Source organism: Fundulus heteroclitus, chromosome 24, assembly GCF_011125445.2.
Source record: "Fundulus heteroclitus isolate FHET01 chromosome 24, MU-UCD_Fhet_4.1, whole genome shotgun sequence".
Taxonomy (NCBI): domain Eukaryota; kingdom Metazoa; phylum Chordata; class Actinopteri; order Cyprinodontiformes; family Fundulidae; genus Fundulus; species Fundulus heteroclitus.
The window spans coordinates 20,680,042-20,699,254 of NC_046384.1; the positions used below are offsets into that span (position 1 = coordinate 20,680,042).

Consider the following 19,213-nt stretch of genomic DNA (forward strand, 5'->3'; position numbering starts at 1 on the left):
ACCGGGCTCAGTATGAACGGTCATCTGCCTCGACCGACTGGGGTTACAGAAGACAGAACAGAGACACAACAAGAGAGACAAAAAAGCACAGAAGCACACATTGATCCAGTAATCTGTTCTACATTAGATGGTAGTAGCGGGTGAGCCGTCTTCTCTGGATGATGTCACAGTTAACAGAACGCCAGACCAGGTGTACCTACTATGAAGAGAAAAGAGAGAGAACAGAAAGTTAAAGCAGAAATGACAACACATAATGCATAATTGAAGAACAGTAGAACTCAATATAGTGAGAAAATTAGATCCTGATATACTCCAGTAACCTAAGCCTATAGCAGTAAAACTATAAAGGTAGCTGAGAGTAACATGAGTCACTAGTTATAATTTTTGTCAAAAAGAAAAGTTTTAAGCCTAGTCTTAAAAGTAGACAGGGTGTCTGCCTCACGGACCAAAACTGGGAGTTGGTTCCACAGGAGAGGAGTTTAAATCTATAGATTGATAGAATATTAATTAATATCCTTAGTAAAAAAATAAATGCTAATTCACCCTGTAGAGACTGTATCCAAAAACACTGATTCATTCTGTTATTTAAACATTGATCTGATTAGATTTATACAGTGATGTTTTTTTAAAGGAAATTATGTTTTTGCAGCAGTACTCATTCAACTAAAAGTATTCACACCTCTTTTGTTATATAGCTCGGAGGTGTCTGTTTATTGATTAAGGGAATTCTGGAAGGAGTTTATGGCAGTGGACGTTAAGGCAAGGCAAGTTTATTTGTATAGCACATTTTAGTAAAAAAAGACAATTCAAAGTAAATAAAAGGAAACGTACAGAGGAATGTACATTCCAGGGGAATAGTAACAGTAGGTCAAGATGTATGACAAGTTGGAATACAAGTTAAAACATTGATATTTAAAGGGAACTCTAAACAAATAGGTTTTAACCTTGACTTAGCAGAAATCAGGGTTTTAGCACATTTACAGTCTTCTGGGAGTTTGTTCCAGATAAATGGAGCATAAAAAATGAATGCTGCTTCTCCATGTTTGGTTCTGGGTATGTAGAGTAGATTTGAGCCAGAAGACCTGAGTGGTCTGGAGGGTTGATACACTGATAACAAGTCTGTCATGTGTTTAGGTGCTAAACCATTCAGGGATTTATAGACTAACCAAAGTATTTTAAAGTCTATTCTCTGAGATACAGGGAGCCAATGTAAGGACTTTAGAACTGGGGTGATGTGCTCTACTTTCTTAGTATTGGGGAGGACGCGGGCAGGAGCGTTCTGGATCAGCTGCAGTTGTCTGTGAAACGTTTTTGGCGGAACTGTGAAAACACACCTTGTAATTGTGTTTAGATGATTTTAAAGATTCAGGTCTGAGTTCATCACTATACCCAGATTTCGGGCCTGTTCAGTGGTTACTAGCTAAAGCATCTGAAGCTGTGCATGAACTCTTGATCACTCCTCTATTGCTTAAGAAATTATCACTTTAGATTTGTTTTTATCAACTGAAGAAAATTTTGGCACATCCATGCATTGATTTCTTCTAGGCATTTACTCAGTGCTTGAACTGGTTCATAGTCACCTGGTGACATGGTGATGTAGAGCTGTGTGTCGTCTGCATAGTCATGGTAGCTGATGTTGTTTTTTTATGATCTGAGCTAGAGGGAGCATATAGATATTGAATAGGAGGGGACCCAAGATGGACCATTGGGGAACCCCACATGTGATTTTTGTCGCCTCTGCCGTAAAGTTACCTACTGACACAAAAATGTCACTGTCCTTTAAGTAGGATTTAAACCAGACGAGTGCTGTGCCAGAAAGGCTGACCCAGTTTTTCAGGTGCTCTAACAGAATGGAGTGATTGACAGTATCGCATGCTGCACTGAAGTCCAGTAATACCAGCACTGTGGTTCTTCCACAGTCTGCATTTATATGGATATCATTAAACACCTTGATAAGGGTGGTGTTTGTACTGTGGTGAGCACAGAAACCTGACTGGAACACATCAAAGTGACTGGTCATTGTTAAGAAGGTGTTTAGTTGTTGAAACACAGCTTTTTCAATAATCTTACCGATAAAGGGGAGGTTTGAGATGGGCCTACAGTTCTGTAGTAGTAATTTATCCAAACGGTTCTTTTTAAACAGTGGTTAGATAATTACTGTTTTTAGAGACTGGGGGTAAACACCTGACAGAAGGGACGTGTTATCTGAGTCAAATCAGATGCTATGACAGTTAAAACTTTCTTTGAAAAAAAACTGTGGGTGGAACATCGAGGCATCAGGAGGAGGAACTTAGCTGGTGAACGATTTCTTCTAAGCTTTTGTAGTTTATTTGGCTGAATTGGAACATTTTGTCAAGATAAGTTCTAGTTGGAGACAACTTTGGTACTGAACTTGATATGGATGTACAGCCTGCTCCTCTAATCTTTTAGATTTTCTCAGTAAAGAAGTTATCAAATACATTACAGGCCCTGGTGGAGTGGAGTTCAGAAGCCATGGACACAGGAAGGTTTGTTAACCTGTTGACCGTGGCAAATAAGGCCAAAGTAATGTTCTTGCTGATGATCTCAGATAAGATTCCCTTGCATTTTTCAGATGTAAGTTATATCTGTAAGACCTCTCTGTATAGATGTCATAGTGAACCTGGAGTCTAGTCTTTCTCCACCTGTGTTAAATTTTTAGACACTCCTTTTTTCACTTCAAATGGACATTTATTTTCTATCTATCAGTCTATGATGTGAAACTTTTGACTGAAAGTTGTCTACTAGTTCATCTACTGAGTTACAGCACAATGTTGAAGTAGACATCATGGCATCGTCCTTAAAGATGCGATTTCTTATTATGTTCCTTTGGCTGACTGAGTCATTGGAAATAATGCTTTCAAAGATAACATAAAAATGGTCAGATAGGACAGCATCAGTTACATTGACCGTGGAAATGTTTAGACCCTTAGTGATGATCAAGTCTAAAATATGTCGCTTTATGTGTGTTGGCTTAAGGGCATCTGTGTAAAGGGTACTGAAAACTTATGCAAGTCACAACGTTTTAAAAACTATCTCTGCTTTTAAAATATGCACTACTTTGTGTTGAGCTCTAGAATCCAAAAATAGAATACAATCCCACAAAAAGAACATTGAACTTTGTGGCACAGGGGGGGTTGAAAACTTTTTCAAGGCACTATAGCTCTGGCATTGATGTTAGTGTAATTTGTACCGTCCTCTGGAACTCAAACAGGGTCTGATTGTTGGGGTTATTTTCTTAGTTTTTCCCCTTTAACACCTCACTCCCCTCGTCTCTTGAGCTCTAATTGGATGTAGGTTCCCTGCAGGCTCTGTCTAAACAACTTCTCTGCTGACTCAACTCATTCGAAATATCAAGACTACATAGATAGTAGGTCAGACTCATATTTTTAAATCTCATACATACTGTTTGTGACCTTCTATTGAACGGCCGTTTTCATCAAATCTGAGCCGCACTTGCTATGTGAAACTTTACTTTTGGAGAAACCAACATAAAGATAATTCATATCGAGTCCACACGAGTGTTATATACATCAGTCTAAGTCTTTGTGGCCGCATGCATGTGTTGATTACTGAGACATCTGTTGTAATAAGGACATTTCCCTCCACCTGTGCATCGAGAACAGGTGGAGCAGATTTAAAAAAAGACTTTCCTCTGTGGGCCTAAAAATGGTACAGTACACCAAGGCCTGAAGCACACTGCTCACCTCCCCCGTTAGCAGGTCAGAGCTGCAACATGAGCTAAGGCTGGCTGAACACAAGCATCATGTAGACTTTTTATTATTGTAGACTTTCCTGAACTAAAACAGAGACAAAACAAGCTGGGGATTTTTCCAGTTATAATTTTCACACTGGTAAGTATTATTCTTACTCTAGGAGAAAGGAGAAATCCTTGGTGAAAGTAAAGCTTTGCAGCTAATAATTGTGTCATAACTGTGTAGTGGAGTACAGGAGAGCAAGGTAAGACCAAAATTACTAATTTGACTCTTCATCACCACTGTTTAGTTTTCTGTAACCAGGCTTGTGTTCGGTCAGAGACACCTTGATTTATATGCTTTGGTTTAATACTGCATCTGCTGGTAGTGCCCTTGCCCTCTCTGAGGGCAAGGGCACTACCTGAGCCTTGTCATTATACATACAAGGCTCACTAGATCAGAATAGTTCATTTTAATCTGCCATAATGGAAGATTTTTTAAATTAAGTGGGTGATCGGCATGCTGCTGTCTGACCAGGCAGCCAGCCCCTCCATTTGCATTGTGACTTCTATCTGTGATGGGCAAGGAGCAATTTGGGTCTACACTGAGGGGTTTTCTTCTCTGCCAGTGTATTTATTTATTGAATCATTTCCTTTTGTAAAAGGATTCCAGCTAATTCAACATTCCTGTATTAGAAATACATTGTAACCATTTTACTATGCTTTACTTAAATTTCCTGTTTTTCTTTCTATTTAGCTAAACGGAACCCTTTTTTGTTACATGTCAGTTCAACAATTAATAAAAGGCTTACTTTTGTCATCTGTTTTTCTAATTCAATACAAAATATCATACATTAGTAGGTTGTATTTTATAATATACCAAAATTATTTATTTTTCCAGGTTTAATTACGCGGTGCACTATAATTCAGTTGTGAAAAAAATACAGCCATAAGTTATGGCTAAACTCTCTCTCTCTTCTTTCTGTCGCTCATAAAAACAACTCAGTTCCTTGTCTAATGTGTCACAAAAAGTAAAGAAAAACAATGCTAACATTGCCAGTAATAGAGTTGAGCGCACCCCACAGCAGCGTTGCAGGCCAGAAACAGAAACATCGGGTGGTAGGGATTTATGACGTTCATGCAAAGCCGCAAAAAACTCCTACTTTCCTGGAAGTTTTTTTTTAAAAATAAGGCTCAGTTGAAAAGTACACAGCAAGCAGACATTGTCCATTTTTCGGAATTGGTCAGTTGACTAACTCAACTTGTACCGTCTCTCTACGCTTAATTTGAAAAATTCTGACTAGTAAAGTTGGAGCATGCTGGGCAGCCCTGAGCTCAGTATCCAACATGGCCGCAGTGCATACTGAATGTAGTTGCCAGACTCAACTATTTATATTTGCACTTCTGATAGTTTGCTACAATTGACACCTATAATGCTGTAAAATATTTACTTGTGAACTTTGTTTTATTTTGGCATAAAATGGAGATAAATTTGTTATCAGCATGTTTTGCTCATTGTTGTAAACACCAAAAATATAGCAGATCCCCCAGTTCTCCGACTTGCAACTAGAGGTCTCTTAAATTGTGATTCAACACCACTCAAAAAAGTATGAAAACAAAATAAAGCGTATAACGTTTAGTAAGTCTAGCTGACATCAAACTCTGTTTGGATAACAAATTCTAATTTAATATATTAAAGTATTTGGAATATTTCCCATCCTTCTTCACTTTAGTTCACAGTAGAGAGCAAGTTTGTTCACCTAAAATAACATTAGCTTTTTAGCTGATAAGCTAGCGCAGGCTAGTGCTAGCTATGTTTAGCATTCACAGTTTAACTAAAGAGTTCTTCATAAAGTCATTAATATAACTATTGATATGAATTGTATTATGCATGATCATTTTGCCCATTATTTATTTCACCCTGTGGAAGAGGTTCAGTAAAGTTTCATCAAGTTATTGTATTTCAAACTGGCTGCCTGTGAAGAATGAGGACGCTCCTTGTAGTGTCTTAGTGGAGGATTTGGCTTCAAACAACCCAGCAGTTTTCCCTATGCACCGAATTGCTCTTTAAAAAGATTCTGAATTCTTGAATGACATTGATGTGTCCACACCACTAACTGTATCAAATCAGTCCCTTCTGCTTTCCCTCGTAGGACAGGAAAGAGTCCCAGGATTAAAGTCAAAGGGATTTCTTGGATGTGCTCAACTTTTCAACCTTGTTTCTTCTCTGCCAGCTCTCTCAGGACCTGTGCACTTTAGCCAATCATTCCTTATCTCTTACAGTGCAAGGAATAGGAGCCACCTCCCTGCCCTTAGACTGCAGTACAGCATAAAGTATATTTGGGTGAGAGAAAGCCCCAAGACAGAAGCTGCTGTAATTTGACTTGTATACAAAGTCACGTCCACAAAGCAGCACTCAGCATTTGGTTAGATTCAGAATAATTTAATTGGTAACCATGGCTACAAGCTGTCTGAGTACAGTCGCTATCTGAATTTACCACCACAGAGAGTACAGAATGATCAAACTGATCGTTTTATAACCAGCATACCCAGGGAGGTTTACAGTGCCTTACAAAATTGTTCACATTGTTTAACATTAAAACCTCAAACATCTATGAATTTCTGGGGTGATTTTCTTTGATAGACCAACACAGTGGTGCATAATTATAATGTGGAATGAAAATATGTGTTTTTGGCAATGTTTAACAAAACGGTTCCTTTCTAAATTTAGAACAATTCCTCTTTCCGAATTAGCTCAAGCTCAGTCATATTGGATTGGGAGCATCTGTGATCATGATTTTTTAATTCTTGCCACAGATTCTCAATAAGATTAAGACCTTGGCTTTGAGTGGGCCTTTTTAACACAAGTACTTTGAGCTAAACCATTTTATTGTAGCACTGGGTACATGTCTAGAGTCATTGTCCTACTAGAGTTTCCCTCCACCCCCCTTAAGACTTCTGCAGCCTCTAACTGGCTTTCTTCCAAGATTGGCTTGTATGTAGCTCCAGGTTTCTTCCCAACAACTCGGACCAGCTTCTTTCTAACTGTATAGGAAAAGCCCCCCCACTACCCCCCCTTCCCCCCAAGGAATTATGCTTCCACAACCATGTTGAATGATGACGACGGAGTGTTGAAGGAGATGTGTATAGTTTTATGTCATGCTTAGTGTTTTGCACATATTGGCCAAAAGGTCCAACTTAGGTCCAATATAACCAGGGCATCGTCTTCTCCATGTTTGCTATGCCCCCTGTGTGGCTTGTGGCAAACTTTAAAGTAGCACCATGTATATTTTAGCCACTAGGGGACACTAGACCCATAACTTTCAGATTTAACACTCCTGAAGGCCACTGGCAACAGTGCACTGTCGCAAGATTAAAGCCTCATTAAGTAATTTTCGAGTGGCACTCCCCCGACAGGACCTTTTGAAAATAGCACTGTTGTAAACACTTGGTCCCCTCTACGTGCCCTGCACCCTACAGCTACAGCACACTGTCACTCTCAAAGCAGCTAGAGAGAGAGATGTTTGTATATGGTCAGATAGTAGCCGGTGTCATTGGTTAGCTGTCTGTAGCGCAGGGCAAACCGGTCTACTTATAGCTTTTGAAATAGTCGCTTAGTTTGTTGCCCAAATAAGAGACTTCACGGTCAAAAACAAGCCCTACAAACCACAAAATGCAACTCACAAGATTTGCAAGGGATGGGGAAAAAAGTCAGATGTCGCTTACAATAAGCATACTTGGTAACACTACTGTTGATGCCAGTGGTCTTACATTGGCCTGCCGTAAAGCTGTATGTCTTACCACAAGAACAGAGCTGCAAGATTGCCCCCGGGTCTGCGCACGGAAAGTTGCATGTGTGTTTTTTTGGCCAGACACACTACAGGGAGATGACAGACCCCTCAATCGTCTCATAAACACTTAGATTAGCATCACAGGGACTTAGAAGAGGATATGTTAAGGTAAAAATGTTAGTGTGGCTTTAAACAGTCTCCCTCTGTGTTTTGGAATCTGATAGCAGACCAGTTTGGACCAGCTGCTTGAGAAGTCATTGAGTTACAAGTAAAGACATGGCCACAATCACCCCTCTAGATTGTTCTCAGTTTCCCATTAAAATGGAGAAGGAGAGAACGTGGCAGAGCCAAGGGGAGAGGGAGAGGGAGAGGGAGGGGGAGCTCCAGGAGCCATGGAAGAGAAGGACGGGGTAGACAACAGGCTCAATCATTTGATTATGAAAGGCTGTAGGAACTTCAGCAGAGGAGAAAAGCTAACATGCCGGATTGTGAACAATATAAACATTTTTAATAACCATGGCCATGACAAACTTTGATCAAGGATGAGAAAAGTAAAAGCATGTAAGGTTAGCTCTCGTGTTATGGGAGCTGAGACTGCCATAAAGCGACGTTCTCGGTCACATGGATCCACACCTCTCCAGTTACATAGGCAAGATTTCGAGAAGGGCAGCTTGCACTGAGCATCTGTACATGCCAAATGCTGTATATTGACCTGAGAAATAATTTAATACAGCTGAAATTTAGCTAGTATTTTGGTCAAAACTTAGACTGCTTTAAACGGGACTTCTGAGTACTTTTTTTTGTATAGCTATGAATTTCTTTGTGCCACTCTTCTACTAAAGCCAGATCGGTGTAGTCCAGGAGTAAATGCTGTCCAAATTGTGGATCTGTGCAGCTCCTTCTGAGGTATTCTGCGCTTCGTCTTCAACTAATGGCCTCGCTTTTCGGTTTAGGTGGACCATCATGTTAAGTCTGCAATTGTTTTTTGTTTTGTTTTTGTTTTCTTTATGGGTTCCAGATTGACTGAACAGTGCTCTGTGAGATGTTCAAAACCTAGGATATTACCCTAACCCTGCTTTAAAATCTCAATAATCAATACAGTTGGGGGTTCTAATGTAAAAAAGTGCAATGTATGAATATTTTTGTTATGCACGTTAAGCTTTATCATCACATATTCTGTACCTGGGTTATAGACTCATTTAATATACTTTTCAATCTAAAAGGTCTTACGGGTCCATTCCTCTGAAAAACAGTTTGTCCTCAGTTTAACCCCCAAAGCAAAGCTGTCGCTTCCTGTTGTCAGAGATAATAAGGCAACCCTGACATCCCCAAAGGAAGTCTGAGCAGAGAAGTCGCTGTTCCCTCAGCAGATTTCCTGATTACCATTTCTCCCCACAGGCTCGAACAACAAGGAGCCGGCGACCCCGCACCGCGACACCAAGCAGGGCAGGAACATCTACGCCTCATCACCAGCCGAGGAGAGGAGAGAGTCTGCTGAGGAGGGCGAGGAGGATGAGGAGGAGGAAGAGGAGGAGGGTAGGGAGGAGGAAGAGGAACAGAGGCCCTTGTGTTCTGGTGTGCTAGGCTACCCGGTGGTTAGGGACCACACCCTGGTTCTTGGGCTGAGCAGTGCTCCTGAGGCACAGGCTGGAGACAACACACAGAACCAGGAATATAAAGGTGATTCAATCAGTTTGTCTTTGTTTTTTCATTGAGATTCATTCTAAATCATAAAAAGTCACTTTAAGGTTTAAAGAAATCGGGGCTTCATAGGACTCTTTTGGTTCTAGTCACAATACTTTCCCCCAAAATAGTCCCCCCAAAAAAATCTTGTTTTTTTCTAATTTCACATCTAAATGCAGATCATTTGTCGTTATGCTTGCACCTTGAATCCTCTCTGGAATAAAATGTCAGAGGAATGCATCCTGCAACGAGTGTGTGGTCAGCTCTTTGCACCGTAGGTCAAGACAAGCTGTTAGCTTCACAACATCAGATTAAAAGATAGACGAGAAGACATCTTGAATAAATTATTTCGACTCGGATTGCTTGAATTCCTTTCAGTGCAGACAGCAGGAGTTGAAATTATTTTTAGAAATGCACCGCTCAGAGCTTTGTGGACAATTTCTGATTTCCACTTATCTTTAAGATCTATAATTAACAATGTAAAAAAAAAATCCAGGCTTCCTGCAGAGAGCACTATTTATTTATATGAGCGGCAGCAACGTCAAAGTGTGTGGAAAAAGCAGTAAATGTAAAAATAGGGTTTCACCTATTAAACACTGTCAAAATATAAACAATCTTTAGCGTCCCATATTAGCAATCAGCAAAATTAGCATGGTTAGCATTACTAGCTGCAAAAAGCAGCCTCCATGTATAATCCCTAAAGATTACCCTTCAAATTTGTGGTAATGTGTTGAGCCTTCCAGATGTCTGCTCTGTGCAGAATCCTTATTTTTTATGTTTTTTGCCAATTCAGGGAAATTCCCCAATGCTGATGGCTGCTTTTTATACCTGAAATAGTTGATACGAAGCTGGCAAAGGAGCGAAATGACCAGCACTTAGCAAAATCTAGCTTTCTGTTGCCTACATGTCTCATACCTCGGTAGAAAGGGGTGTTCTGTTAAATAACTTCTAAATAGCTGTTGTCCTTCCTCTAACTTTCAACATTCACTGATCAAAGACTGGATGTTATAGTTTCCAACCGGCCCTTAAGACACTGTTGCCAAGTCTGCTTATTATAAGCAACTTTGGGCTTGTTTTTTTCTAAAGTTGCTTTTAAATTCTGTAATTTTTTTCTGTATTCTGTAATTTTGTAGTTTTTGACATTGTTTCTGAGAGTCAAGTCGCTTATTTTGGCTCTGAAATAAGCAACGATAAATAGTTCTAAAGAGCCTACAGACAGCGTGAACTGAAATCTCACTCCACCCCTCCGAACACCCTCATACTCCTACCCATAGACATTACATATGCAGATGTCTCATTACATGCTGGAGCACATCCTGCGTCGCCGTCATATTTGATGTCTCTCCTACTCTAGGCTGGCATAGTAGCCGACGGGAGTAATCGCAGAGAGAGCAACTTTTCCGTTAATTTCTGCTGCTTACGGTTGCAATAACCGGGGATAACTACTGAAAGTAGATCACGCGGTGCAAATCACCATTTTGGGCTGAGATTGGTTCTGAAAATTAGTTTTAATGTGGCAAGAATATTGCAGAAACCCGACCCATGGACTATAATTTAATGCTTGTTAACTTAACTTGATTAAACTAACGTTAAATCAAGTTGCCAAATTAAGTACCCTAGAGTTACCAACTGCCAGCATATACAAGAAGCTGTTCAAAACAGTTATTTTTCAAGGGTCTTAATCTCCAGCCCTAGTTACAAGCACACCGTAAGACACTGGGAAGACCTGGAAATTTTAAAGAACACTTTAAAAAAGGCCTTAAAAAACTGTGTATGCAGAAAATATATAGAAATTATTGCTGTTGGAGTGTACAGAAGGCTCAGGATTGGATGTGTGTGAGAGAGAAATTAATTTAAATAAGCAATCAAGCTTCTTTATAAAAATATAAAACGTGTTCATTTATACATTAGTATGCAATACCATATGTATCTTTAAGAGCCTAAAACAAAGTAGTTCAGCATGAAAACATGCATTTATTTACACATTTATTAAAATGCCGTACCATTTCAATCCAAACCGTGTAAAAAATTTGAAGAGTTAAGATTTCTTTTAGTTGAGCAAACGACTTGGAACGTCCAGTCCTTTAAACGTCTACATATATAACGTATAACCCACCCACCCCACCGCCCGACCGCCTGTGGTGGGTCGCTTCATAGAGCTGGTCGCTTGTTTGTCTCGCAATATCTGGCAACCCAGCCTTCAGATTGAGCTTATTTCCGCTTCTACTGTGTCATAGTTTCAGCATATGGAGGTGAGCTACCTTCTTTTGAACTTTGCTTACAAAAAAAGTGGTTGGAGGGGTCCTGCACTATGTTTGCTGCCTTTCTGATACATCAGGCTTTTTAAATGTCAGCCTGGGCAGGAAGAGGAGGACCAATGATATTTTCTGCGATCCTTAAAACTCTTTGCAGGGTTTTCTTGTATTCAGCAGAGCCAAAAAAAAAATCAGCTGTTTCTGTTCACCAGCAGGGTATTTGTGCAGCTCTACAACTCTCTTTTAATTGCCTCTCGTCAAAGAATACTATAGGTGTAATGATACATTTATTTACCCCTTATACACTGTGACATCTGTTCCCGATGTTGCAGTGCAGCAACGGAGGAAGAAAACACCAGTGACATGCCTGACGTGCGTTTTAATTGCTTTTTTGTTGATGCCCAAGTTATACCTCCCAGTCAAATTCCGCGTCCACTCAGCCACAAACCCCCCGTGTGACGCAAATTTCACCATCTGTACCGTTCAGCAGGGTCCATTAGGACTCTCCACAGATGTCCACCTCCTGTCTAGTTTTCAGCGATTGCGCTGACAGCGTGTGAAGACAGGAGCAATATTGCTTAGTAGTCAGAGGGTGGCAAAACACACTGGGCCGGAAAAAGAAAAGGACCAGATTAGATACGGTAGAAAAACATCAACAACAATGCTGGTTTTTCAGGAAATACAGTGACCAGAGATCTGCTTTTTTTTTACCCCATTTATCTCTAAAGCACTTTAAGGTTACAAAAACGGTTGATATTCTGGTAAGAAATCATTGCACTCTTTCTTTTTAGTTTTTTTGTTTTCTACATTAACCGGTCAATTGTACTAAAAACTGCATCACTGAACACCGTTGATCAGTCGAGCTAAAATACACTGCTCAGAGAATGAAAGAAACACTTTTTAATCAGAGTATAACATTAAGTCAGCTAAATTTCTGGAACCCTGACCTGGTCAGTTCAGTAGTAGAGAGGGTTGTTAAATAGTGCCGACTGTCCTGGTGTTAATAAAATCAAACAGGCGCACGACAGCGCTGTCGGCGGTCCTTAACCCATCGGCAGGACCGGTATCTGCTTCTTTGTCACGGAGGAACAGGATGAGTGCTGCCAGAGCCGTACAAAGTGACCTCCAGTGAGAAAGTCTGTGACCAAACTAATATTTTCACAGTTGAGAGCAGTTTAAAAAAAAATAAAAATCTCTTGCACATACTGCTGGTCTGGTTATTTTTACACAATGCAAGCGTTGGATTCCAAAGTCAAATTGGTTATTTGTGAGTAGTCAGTAGTACAAACTGACCGCCAACATTTCAGCAAACTGGACTAGTCTGCTGCATCAGTTTTTCAGCTTTCTCTGTGACTTCACATCAGCATCTTTCTGTTACCTCCATCTCACTATGGATATCCAGCAAGAGTTTTTTTTTCCACAGCAGAGAGCTGATTGGTTTTTGAAGCGTTTGTAAAATTTATACAGATAACTTATACAGATAAACCTATGGGAGCCAGTAGTCGCACCTCAGATCAGCTTCCACTGCTGTGAAGCAGTCACTAGATTGTGTCTGCAGCTTCCTCTCCTGACCCCCCCCCCCCCCTCAGAAAGCTCTCTGTGAGTAAAGCTGCCTGCCCACACGCTGTAACCCGCGGCATGCGAGATAAGGAAGCGGTGTCGGTGCGTTGATTTGATAGTAATATCCCATAATTCAGCTGTTACCGCTGTAAGAGGATTACCGGCAAAGTAGAGAGCAGTGATATTGATTACAGCCCGAGGAGGGAATATATGAGGAATGTCAATTTAATCTCCAGCCGTTCCTTTCTGGAACGAGGAGAAGAAAGATCCCAGGGAGACCCAGGTTGCCGGGCGGGATCAGGCGTGGTTTGTTGCGGGGGCATCAAGATCCAGAAGGATGCTAGCTTATCTAGATTTTTCAGTGCTGGGCAAAGTATTTCTACCCCTTCAGCTTCTTGAGCTTTTTCATGAGCTTTTACGTAACCGCTCAACACATAAAGTGAAAGGAGAAAAAAGAAATCATGTTTTTATTTCTATTTTTTTGTCTTAAAAGCGTGGTGTGAAATTGTCTACGTCATGCCGAGGGTATCAGCAGGGACCGGGAAGCTTCAAAAGACTTGACCTTCACCTCTCTGCAGGACGGGAACCCTAAACGTACCGCCAGAACTTTCATGTTTCATGATCCTTTCATGCCAGTTTTTAAACTTTTTATGATTTTTTTTTTTTTTTTTGGGAGGGGGGGGGGGGGGACGTGGATCCTTTTCTTTCCACCGACGTTTCTGCTCCATTTTGTGTTGGTCTAAAACACATTGAGGTTTGCAGTTCTACCATGACAAACCGTGAAAAGGTTTCATGGATTTAAACCGCTCAGCAAGGCACTGTGGTAACGCTAAACGCTGAGTCGCAGTGAGATGAAGCGCTAAGAGCACAAAGCTGTCCTCGTGTTTTTTTTTTTGTTTTTTTTTTACACGTTTCCCACATCTGTGCTTCTAGAGCTCCATGCAGAAGACTGGGTGTGTCAAGCGTCCTGGCGAGGCGGCCGAGGAGCTGGCTCAGAGCCGTGAGATGCCCGCTGTGGAGGACGACAGCGACACGGACCTCACCTACGGAGAGGTGGAGCAACGGCTGGACCTGCTGCAGCAGCACCTTAACAGGTGGGGACCTGGAGGATGGAGAAGTTTGTATCCAGCCTTCAGCGTTTTTCCTCTCCATGCATACAAAACGCGTTCCTTTTGGCCGTCGGGCTCTCGACCCGCACTGGAGTAAAGCCGGCTGAGTTATGCGTTTTGGCTCCATTTCCTGTAATAGGCCTTTGATTTTTCATCACTATCCTTCACAGCTCAGAGAGCGAGGCCCATAATTCCGCCTATAATTGGCTAAAAACTCCTCTGAACCAGACGCCCGCTGCAGCCGTGCTAATGCAGAGGGGGGGGGGGGAACCGCGTGAGCGGCTCGTCTGGTTCCTGGCTGCTGCGCTCATCCAGATGAGGGGGGGGGGGAGGCAGCCGGTCGGTGGCTCTCTATTTATAGAACGCTGCTACAAGGCGCAGACTTTTACGTCACCGTGACGCTGTTCAGGAAGCAGAGTTTGGGAAATGATCTTCACAACGTCGTCTATTCAGCCAAAAGCTCAGTGTTCCAGCCTCGAAAAAGTATTCAGACTCCTAATTCCACCCGATTATAACCATAAACTTCAATTTACTTCATGTGATAAACTGGCACAAAGTAGCGCATAACTATTTGTGTTCAACCCCCTTTACTATCGTACCCCGAAATATAATCCAGCGCAATCAGTTAGCTAAGGGTTAGGGTTCCATAATCAGTGGATAGAGTCCATCAGAGTGTAATCTAGTACGGCTGCTCCATAAGACAAATTAATGCTAAATTAATTAAGTCTTGTCACTCGACATGAAGACCATGTTTTAACTTTAATCATGGACAGGTCTAAAGTTTGTGGTCAGAACGAGCTGCACTCAGATCACAATCAAGTCACAACAATCGTTATTGTTAGTAGTCATGGGTTTGAATAAAAAAAGCCTTGTTTTGTTAACAGACTATATTAATGCTGTGTAGTGATAACAGATACTCCCCCTTCTGGTCATCTCATTACATTCCAAGTGGCTATCAGGGGCCAGTTTTAGTTGGTCCAGACCAGCTACATCCCACAGGAGCTGCAGCTGTAGGCTGTTAGCCATCGTAGTTTTTTCCTGCCTCTTTAGGCCTTGATCATCTTTTCTTTCTGCCTTTAACACGTCAGCCTTAGGAACAGAATGTCCTCCTATTACCCGATACCCACCTGTCCATTTCTAGGTACCAATGGAAAGAGCCCTCGTCTCCTTTGAAGAGTCAAAGTGTCAGCAGCCAAACTGATGATGCGAGTCAGAACTAAGGGAGTGTAAAAACTTTGGGTTGTAAAACCTCTATAAAAAATGAATACTTAAAGCACTTCAAAAGTGGCTGCTTATGATGACTCGTGTTAAGGAAGGGAAGGTTCAGAGTCGGCCAAAAGAGCCAAAGCCTCTTGTGTCCAGATGCATCAACATCTGTGTGCTGCCAGTCTAAAAGCAGCACGATACTGGAGACGGACATCAGGAGACGGTCCGCGTGGATGTTGGAAGGCTTTCTTCGCTGCAGCTGAACCTCTCGCGATCCTGGAAACTGTTCTTTCGGCTGGAATATTTTTAGCTGCGGCTTTCTCACACGGCAGGCTATTTTTGACTTTAGGTGATGATGGAACCACAGTTGCCAACACAAGAAAACGGTGACTGTAAGCACATCTGCCCGTCTTTTTTAGGCAGACAACAGCCCTGGACATAGAGCCAGAGCTGCAATGGGAGGGCTTTGCATCATCTGTCGAGATGCTGTTATGGGTCTAACTGCAGCAAAAGGTGGTTCTACATCAAAGTGAAAACTACTTTGCGTTTGTCTTTCACATAGAATTGTAATAAAATGCCATAAAGTTTAAGGCTGTAATGAGACCAAAGGTACCGATGCAGGATGATGTATACAGTTTGAAGTTCAGAGTCTCCCTCTAGTGTTTAAAGGCAGGATTGACACCCGTCTCGTATCACCGCCCTGCCGTGTTGTATTCCAGCACGTCAGATACATGCATCATTTCTTAACTTTTGTTTTCGCATACTTACGGCGAGCAAACGGTCTATAAACGAGGATCGCCGCTGCAGGCAATGAGCTGGAAACTCCCGGAGCAGCACAGGCGCAGCTGAGCAATAAAGAGAAGCAAATAAATAATCTGCTCTGATAAGATCACAGCTACAGCCCACGGACCTAATGGGAGCGCTTGCCATCGTCTCCCGTAATGTTTGGCTTCATTTAGGAGTTTAATTGTCGGCAAACTGTTGCCGCACCAGAGAGTAATGGCAACCAGACGGCTGGTTTTAGGGGGCCAGATGTGTTCATTGGTTTTGTCATCCAGGTTGACCCTCTAAGGCTTATGGACTTTCTCCCAGAAAACAGATTGAACCTGAGGGGTTTTTAGAAATGTTTTCTACCCGTCTTTCAGATTGGAGTCCCAGATGACGGCAGACATCCACGCCATCCTGCAGCTCCTCCAAAGGCAAACTGCGGTGGGTCCCCCCGCCTACAGCACCGTCACTTCCAGCCCCGAGTACCACAGCCCAACCATCAGGGTCCAGCCGGCGGCCTCCATCCAGACAGATCTCAGCCCTGACCCGGCTCCACCTCCGCCGCAGGTACATCTCCCGCTGCTGAATCAGCTCCCGTAAGCAGTTAGGGGGAACGTTTTATGAGCAGACATTCAATCCATCAAACGTGTATCGGGAAGGAAATTCCAGGTGTGGGGTAGCCGTCGCTGGAGCCACAGGAAAGAAATGAGCTTTGAGAACTTAAATCTTAAACTCAGGTTTCTTGATTGATCACATCTTAAATTACAAGACATTTAAACTTGACATTTTGTGTTTGCGGAGAAGCGTGGAGGATTCAGGTCTTTGGTGATCTGCTGAACTGGTAGAGAGATGCGTCTCAATCAATTCAAATCCTGAAAGTTCATTTACTTCAGTAATTTAAACAGAGAAGCTCATAAAGCTTGATTTCACACAGTGACATATCTTAAGCAGTTATTTCCATTGTTGCTTACAGCTGCTGAAAACCCAGCTTTCAGTTTCTCCGACAATTTGATCCCATAAGACATAAGAATGATCTTTAACACATGAACGGGGGCCTACTGAAAAGGATGACCATGTACTTTTTGAACAATCCTATACAAAACATACAAAACTAACGATGACTATATAAAAAACGCAATCGCCCCATCAGTGTTTAAATGGAAATAAAGTGTTCAAAACCTTAAATCCCTAAATGTTGCTGTGATGTGTTAGCTTTTAGCTTGGCCTAGGACCCAGTAAAAACACCAGAAATAAAGAGGAGGGTTACAGCATATGCACCAAACTCCTTTATCATGAATTAGGGCTTCAGTGCAGCGTGAGATAAAGGAGTTCTGGGTTCTGGTTGACATCTCAACACTGTGGCTTTCCTTCTTGCTCATGCACCTTTTATTTTCAACCACAGCTTTTCCCTCCACTCAACTTTCCACTAATTTGCTTGGATGGAGCCTGCTATTAACAATCGGCTTCTTCTGCATCATTTGTGTGCCAGTGGCTGCTGGACAACAGTCAAGTCTGTAGTCTTTCCCATGACTGTATAGCAAAAACACAATTTCTATAACCATCAGTTATTTGTAAAATCCTAGCCCACATTAACAGGAATTATGGCAAGGCAAATTTATTTATAAAACTTTTCAGTAACAAGACGATTCAAAGTGCTGTACGTGAACAAAAGGGAAAGAAAAGCATTGCAGATACAGGAACATTGCAGAAGAAAGCACATTGTATTAGAATTGTTGCAGCAGGTCTGATGTATAAGAAAAACTATAACAGTTAAAGGAAACTCTAAACAAATAGGTTTTTAATCTTGATTTAGCAGAAATCAGGCTTTCAGCACCTTTACAGTCCTCTGGGAGTTTGTTCCAGATCAATGGAGCATAGGAACTAAATGCTGCTTCTCTGTGTTTGGTTCTGGTTATGCAGAGTAGATTTGAGCCAGAAGACCTGAGTGGTCTGGAGGGTTGATACACTGATGTATTTAGGTGCTAAGCCATACAGGGATATATATAGACTGACTAGAAGTATTTTAAAGTCTATTCTCTGAGATACAGGGAGCCAGTGTAAGGACTTTAGAACTGGGGTGATGTTCTCTACTTTCTTAGTCTTAGTGAGGACGCGGGCAGCAGCGTTCTGGATCAGCTGCAGCTGTCTGATCCACTTTTTAGGCAGACCTGTGAAAACACCGTTGCAGTAATCGATTATATTGAAGATAAAACGCATGGATTCATTTTTTCCAGATCCTGCTGAGACATTAGTTCTTTAATCCTGGAAATGTTCTTCAGGTGACCCAGTTTTCTAGTTGCTCTAACAGAATGAAGTGATCAACGATATCGAATGCTGCACTGTGGTTCTTCTGCAGTCTGCATTTATATGGATATCATTAAACACCTTGACAAGGACGGTCTCTGTACTGTGGTGAGCACGGAAACCTGGCTGGAAAAGGTCAAGGCGGCTGGTCATTATTTAGGTGTTTAACGTTTGACCTGTGATTGTTGCTTTTTGGATTGAATTGCCGAGACATCGCTATTTGCCCAAACAGGAGAGGGTAACGTTAAGAAAAAAAGAAATGATTTATTGGAAGTTATGCTTCCACACTGGTACTCTCGGTAAGTCTTGTTTTCTATGCCAACCGCATTAAAAAGTGTATAAATCCCTCTGCTGTGCGTTCCTCAGGGCCCTGACTCGGAGAGCTCTCCTACGAAATCCAAAGAAACCTCTGCAGTTCTCCTCCGCACACAGACTCTTCCAGACGGGAGCTTTGTAGAGCTGCTGGAGAGCGACTCCGACGGCGAGCGGAGACACGCGGCCGACGGCAGCGACTCAGCAAAGCCGCCTCCCCAACAGCCACCGCGGCAAGCTTCTCTACCCGACGTCCCCAGCAGCTCAGGAACGTTGGGACTCCACAGGCCCGTGTCCGACCCGGGCCTCCCCGGACAGTAGCCCCGCCCTCAACCCTTCGAGACTAAAGGTCTTCTCTTAAGCTTGACTCAGGGTCTAAGAAAGAGACTGAATATGCAAAGGATTAAAAACTGTAGATTTTCTTCCATTCCTTTTGAGAACATCTCCGAAGCCCAACCCTCCCCAACTCTGATCTAGATGTACAAAAATCCATTTATACTGAGGTATTTATAC

The 19,213-nt window shown here is 42.0% G+C and overlaps 1 protein-coding gene across 5 annotated transcripts in view; it reads left to right on the forward strand.

Annotated features, from left to right (window-relative positions):
• The window catches only part of LOC105935462 (potassium voltage-gated channel subfamily H member 7), a 104,705-nt gene extending 88,132 nt beyond the window's left edge, over positions 1-16,573 (forward strand). For all 5 annotated transcript variants that reach the window (XM_036127979.1, XM_036127980.1, XM_036127982.1 and 2 more), the window contains 3 exons: positions 8,902-9,183; positions 13,935-14,095; positions 16,462-16,573. In XM_036127979.1, the coding sequence (XP_035983872.1) occupies positions 8,902-9,183; positions 13,935-14,005 (353 nt within the window). In that variant the 3' untranslated portion in view covers positions 14,006-14,095; positions 16,462-16,573. The remainder of the gene's footprint in view (positions 1-8,901; positions 9,184-13,934; positions 14,096-16,461) is intronic.
• Positions 16,574-19,213: the final 2,640 nt, after the last annotated feature.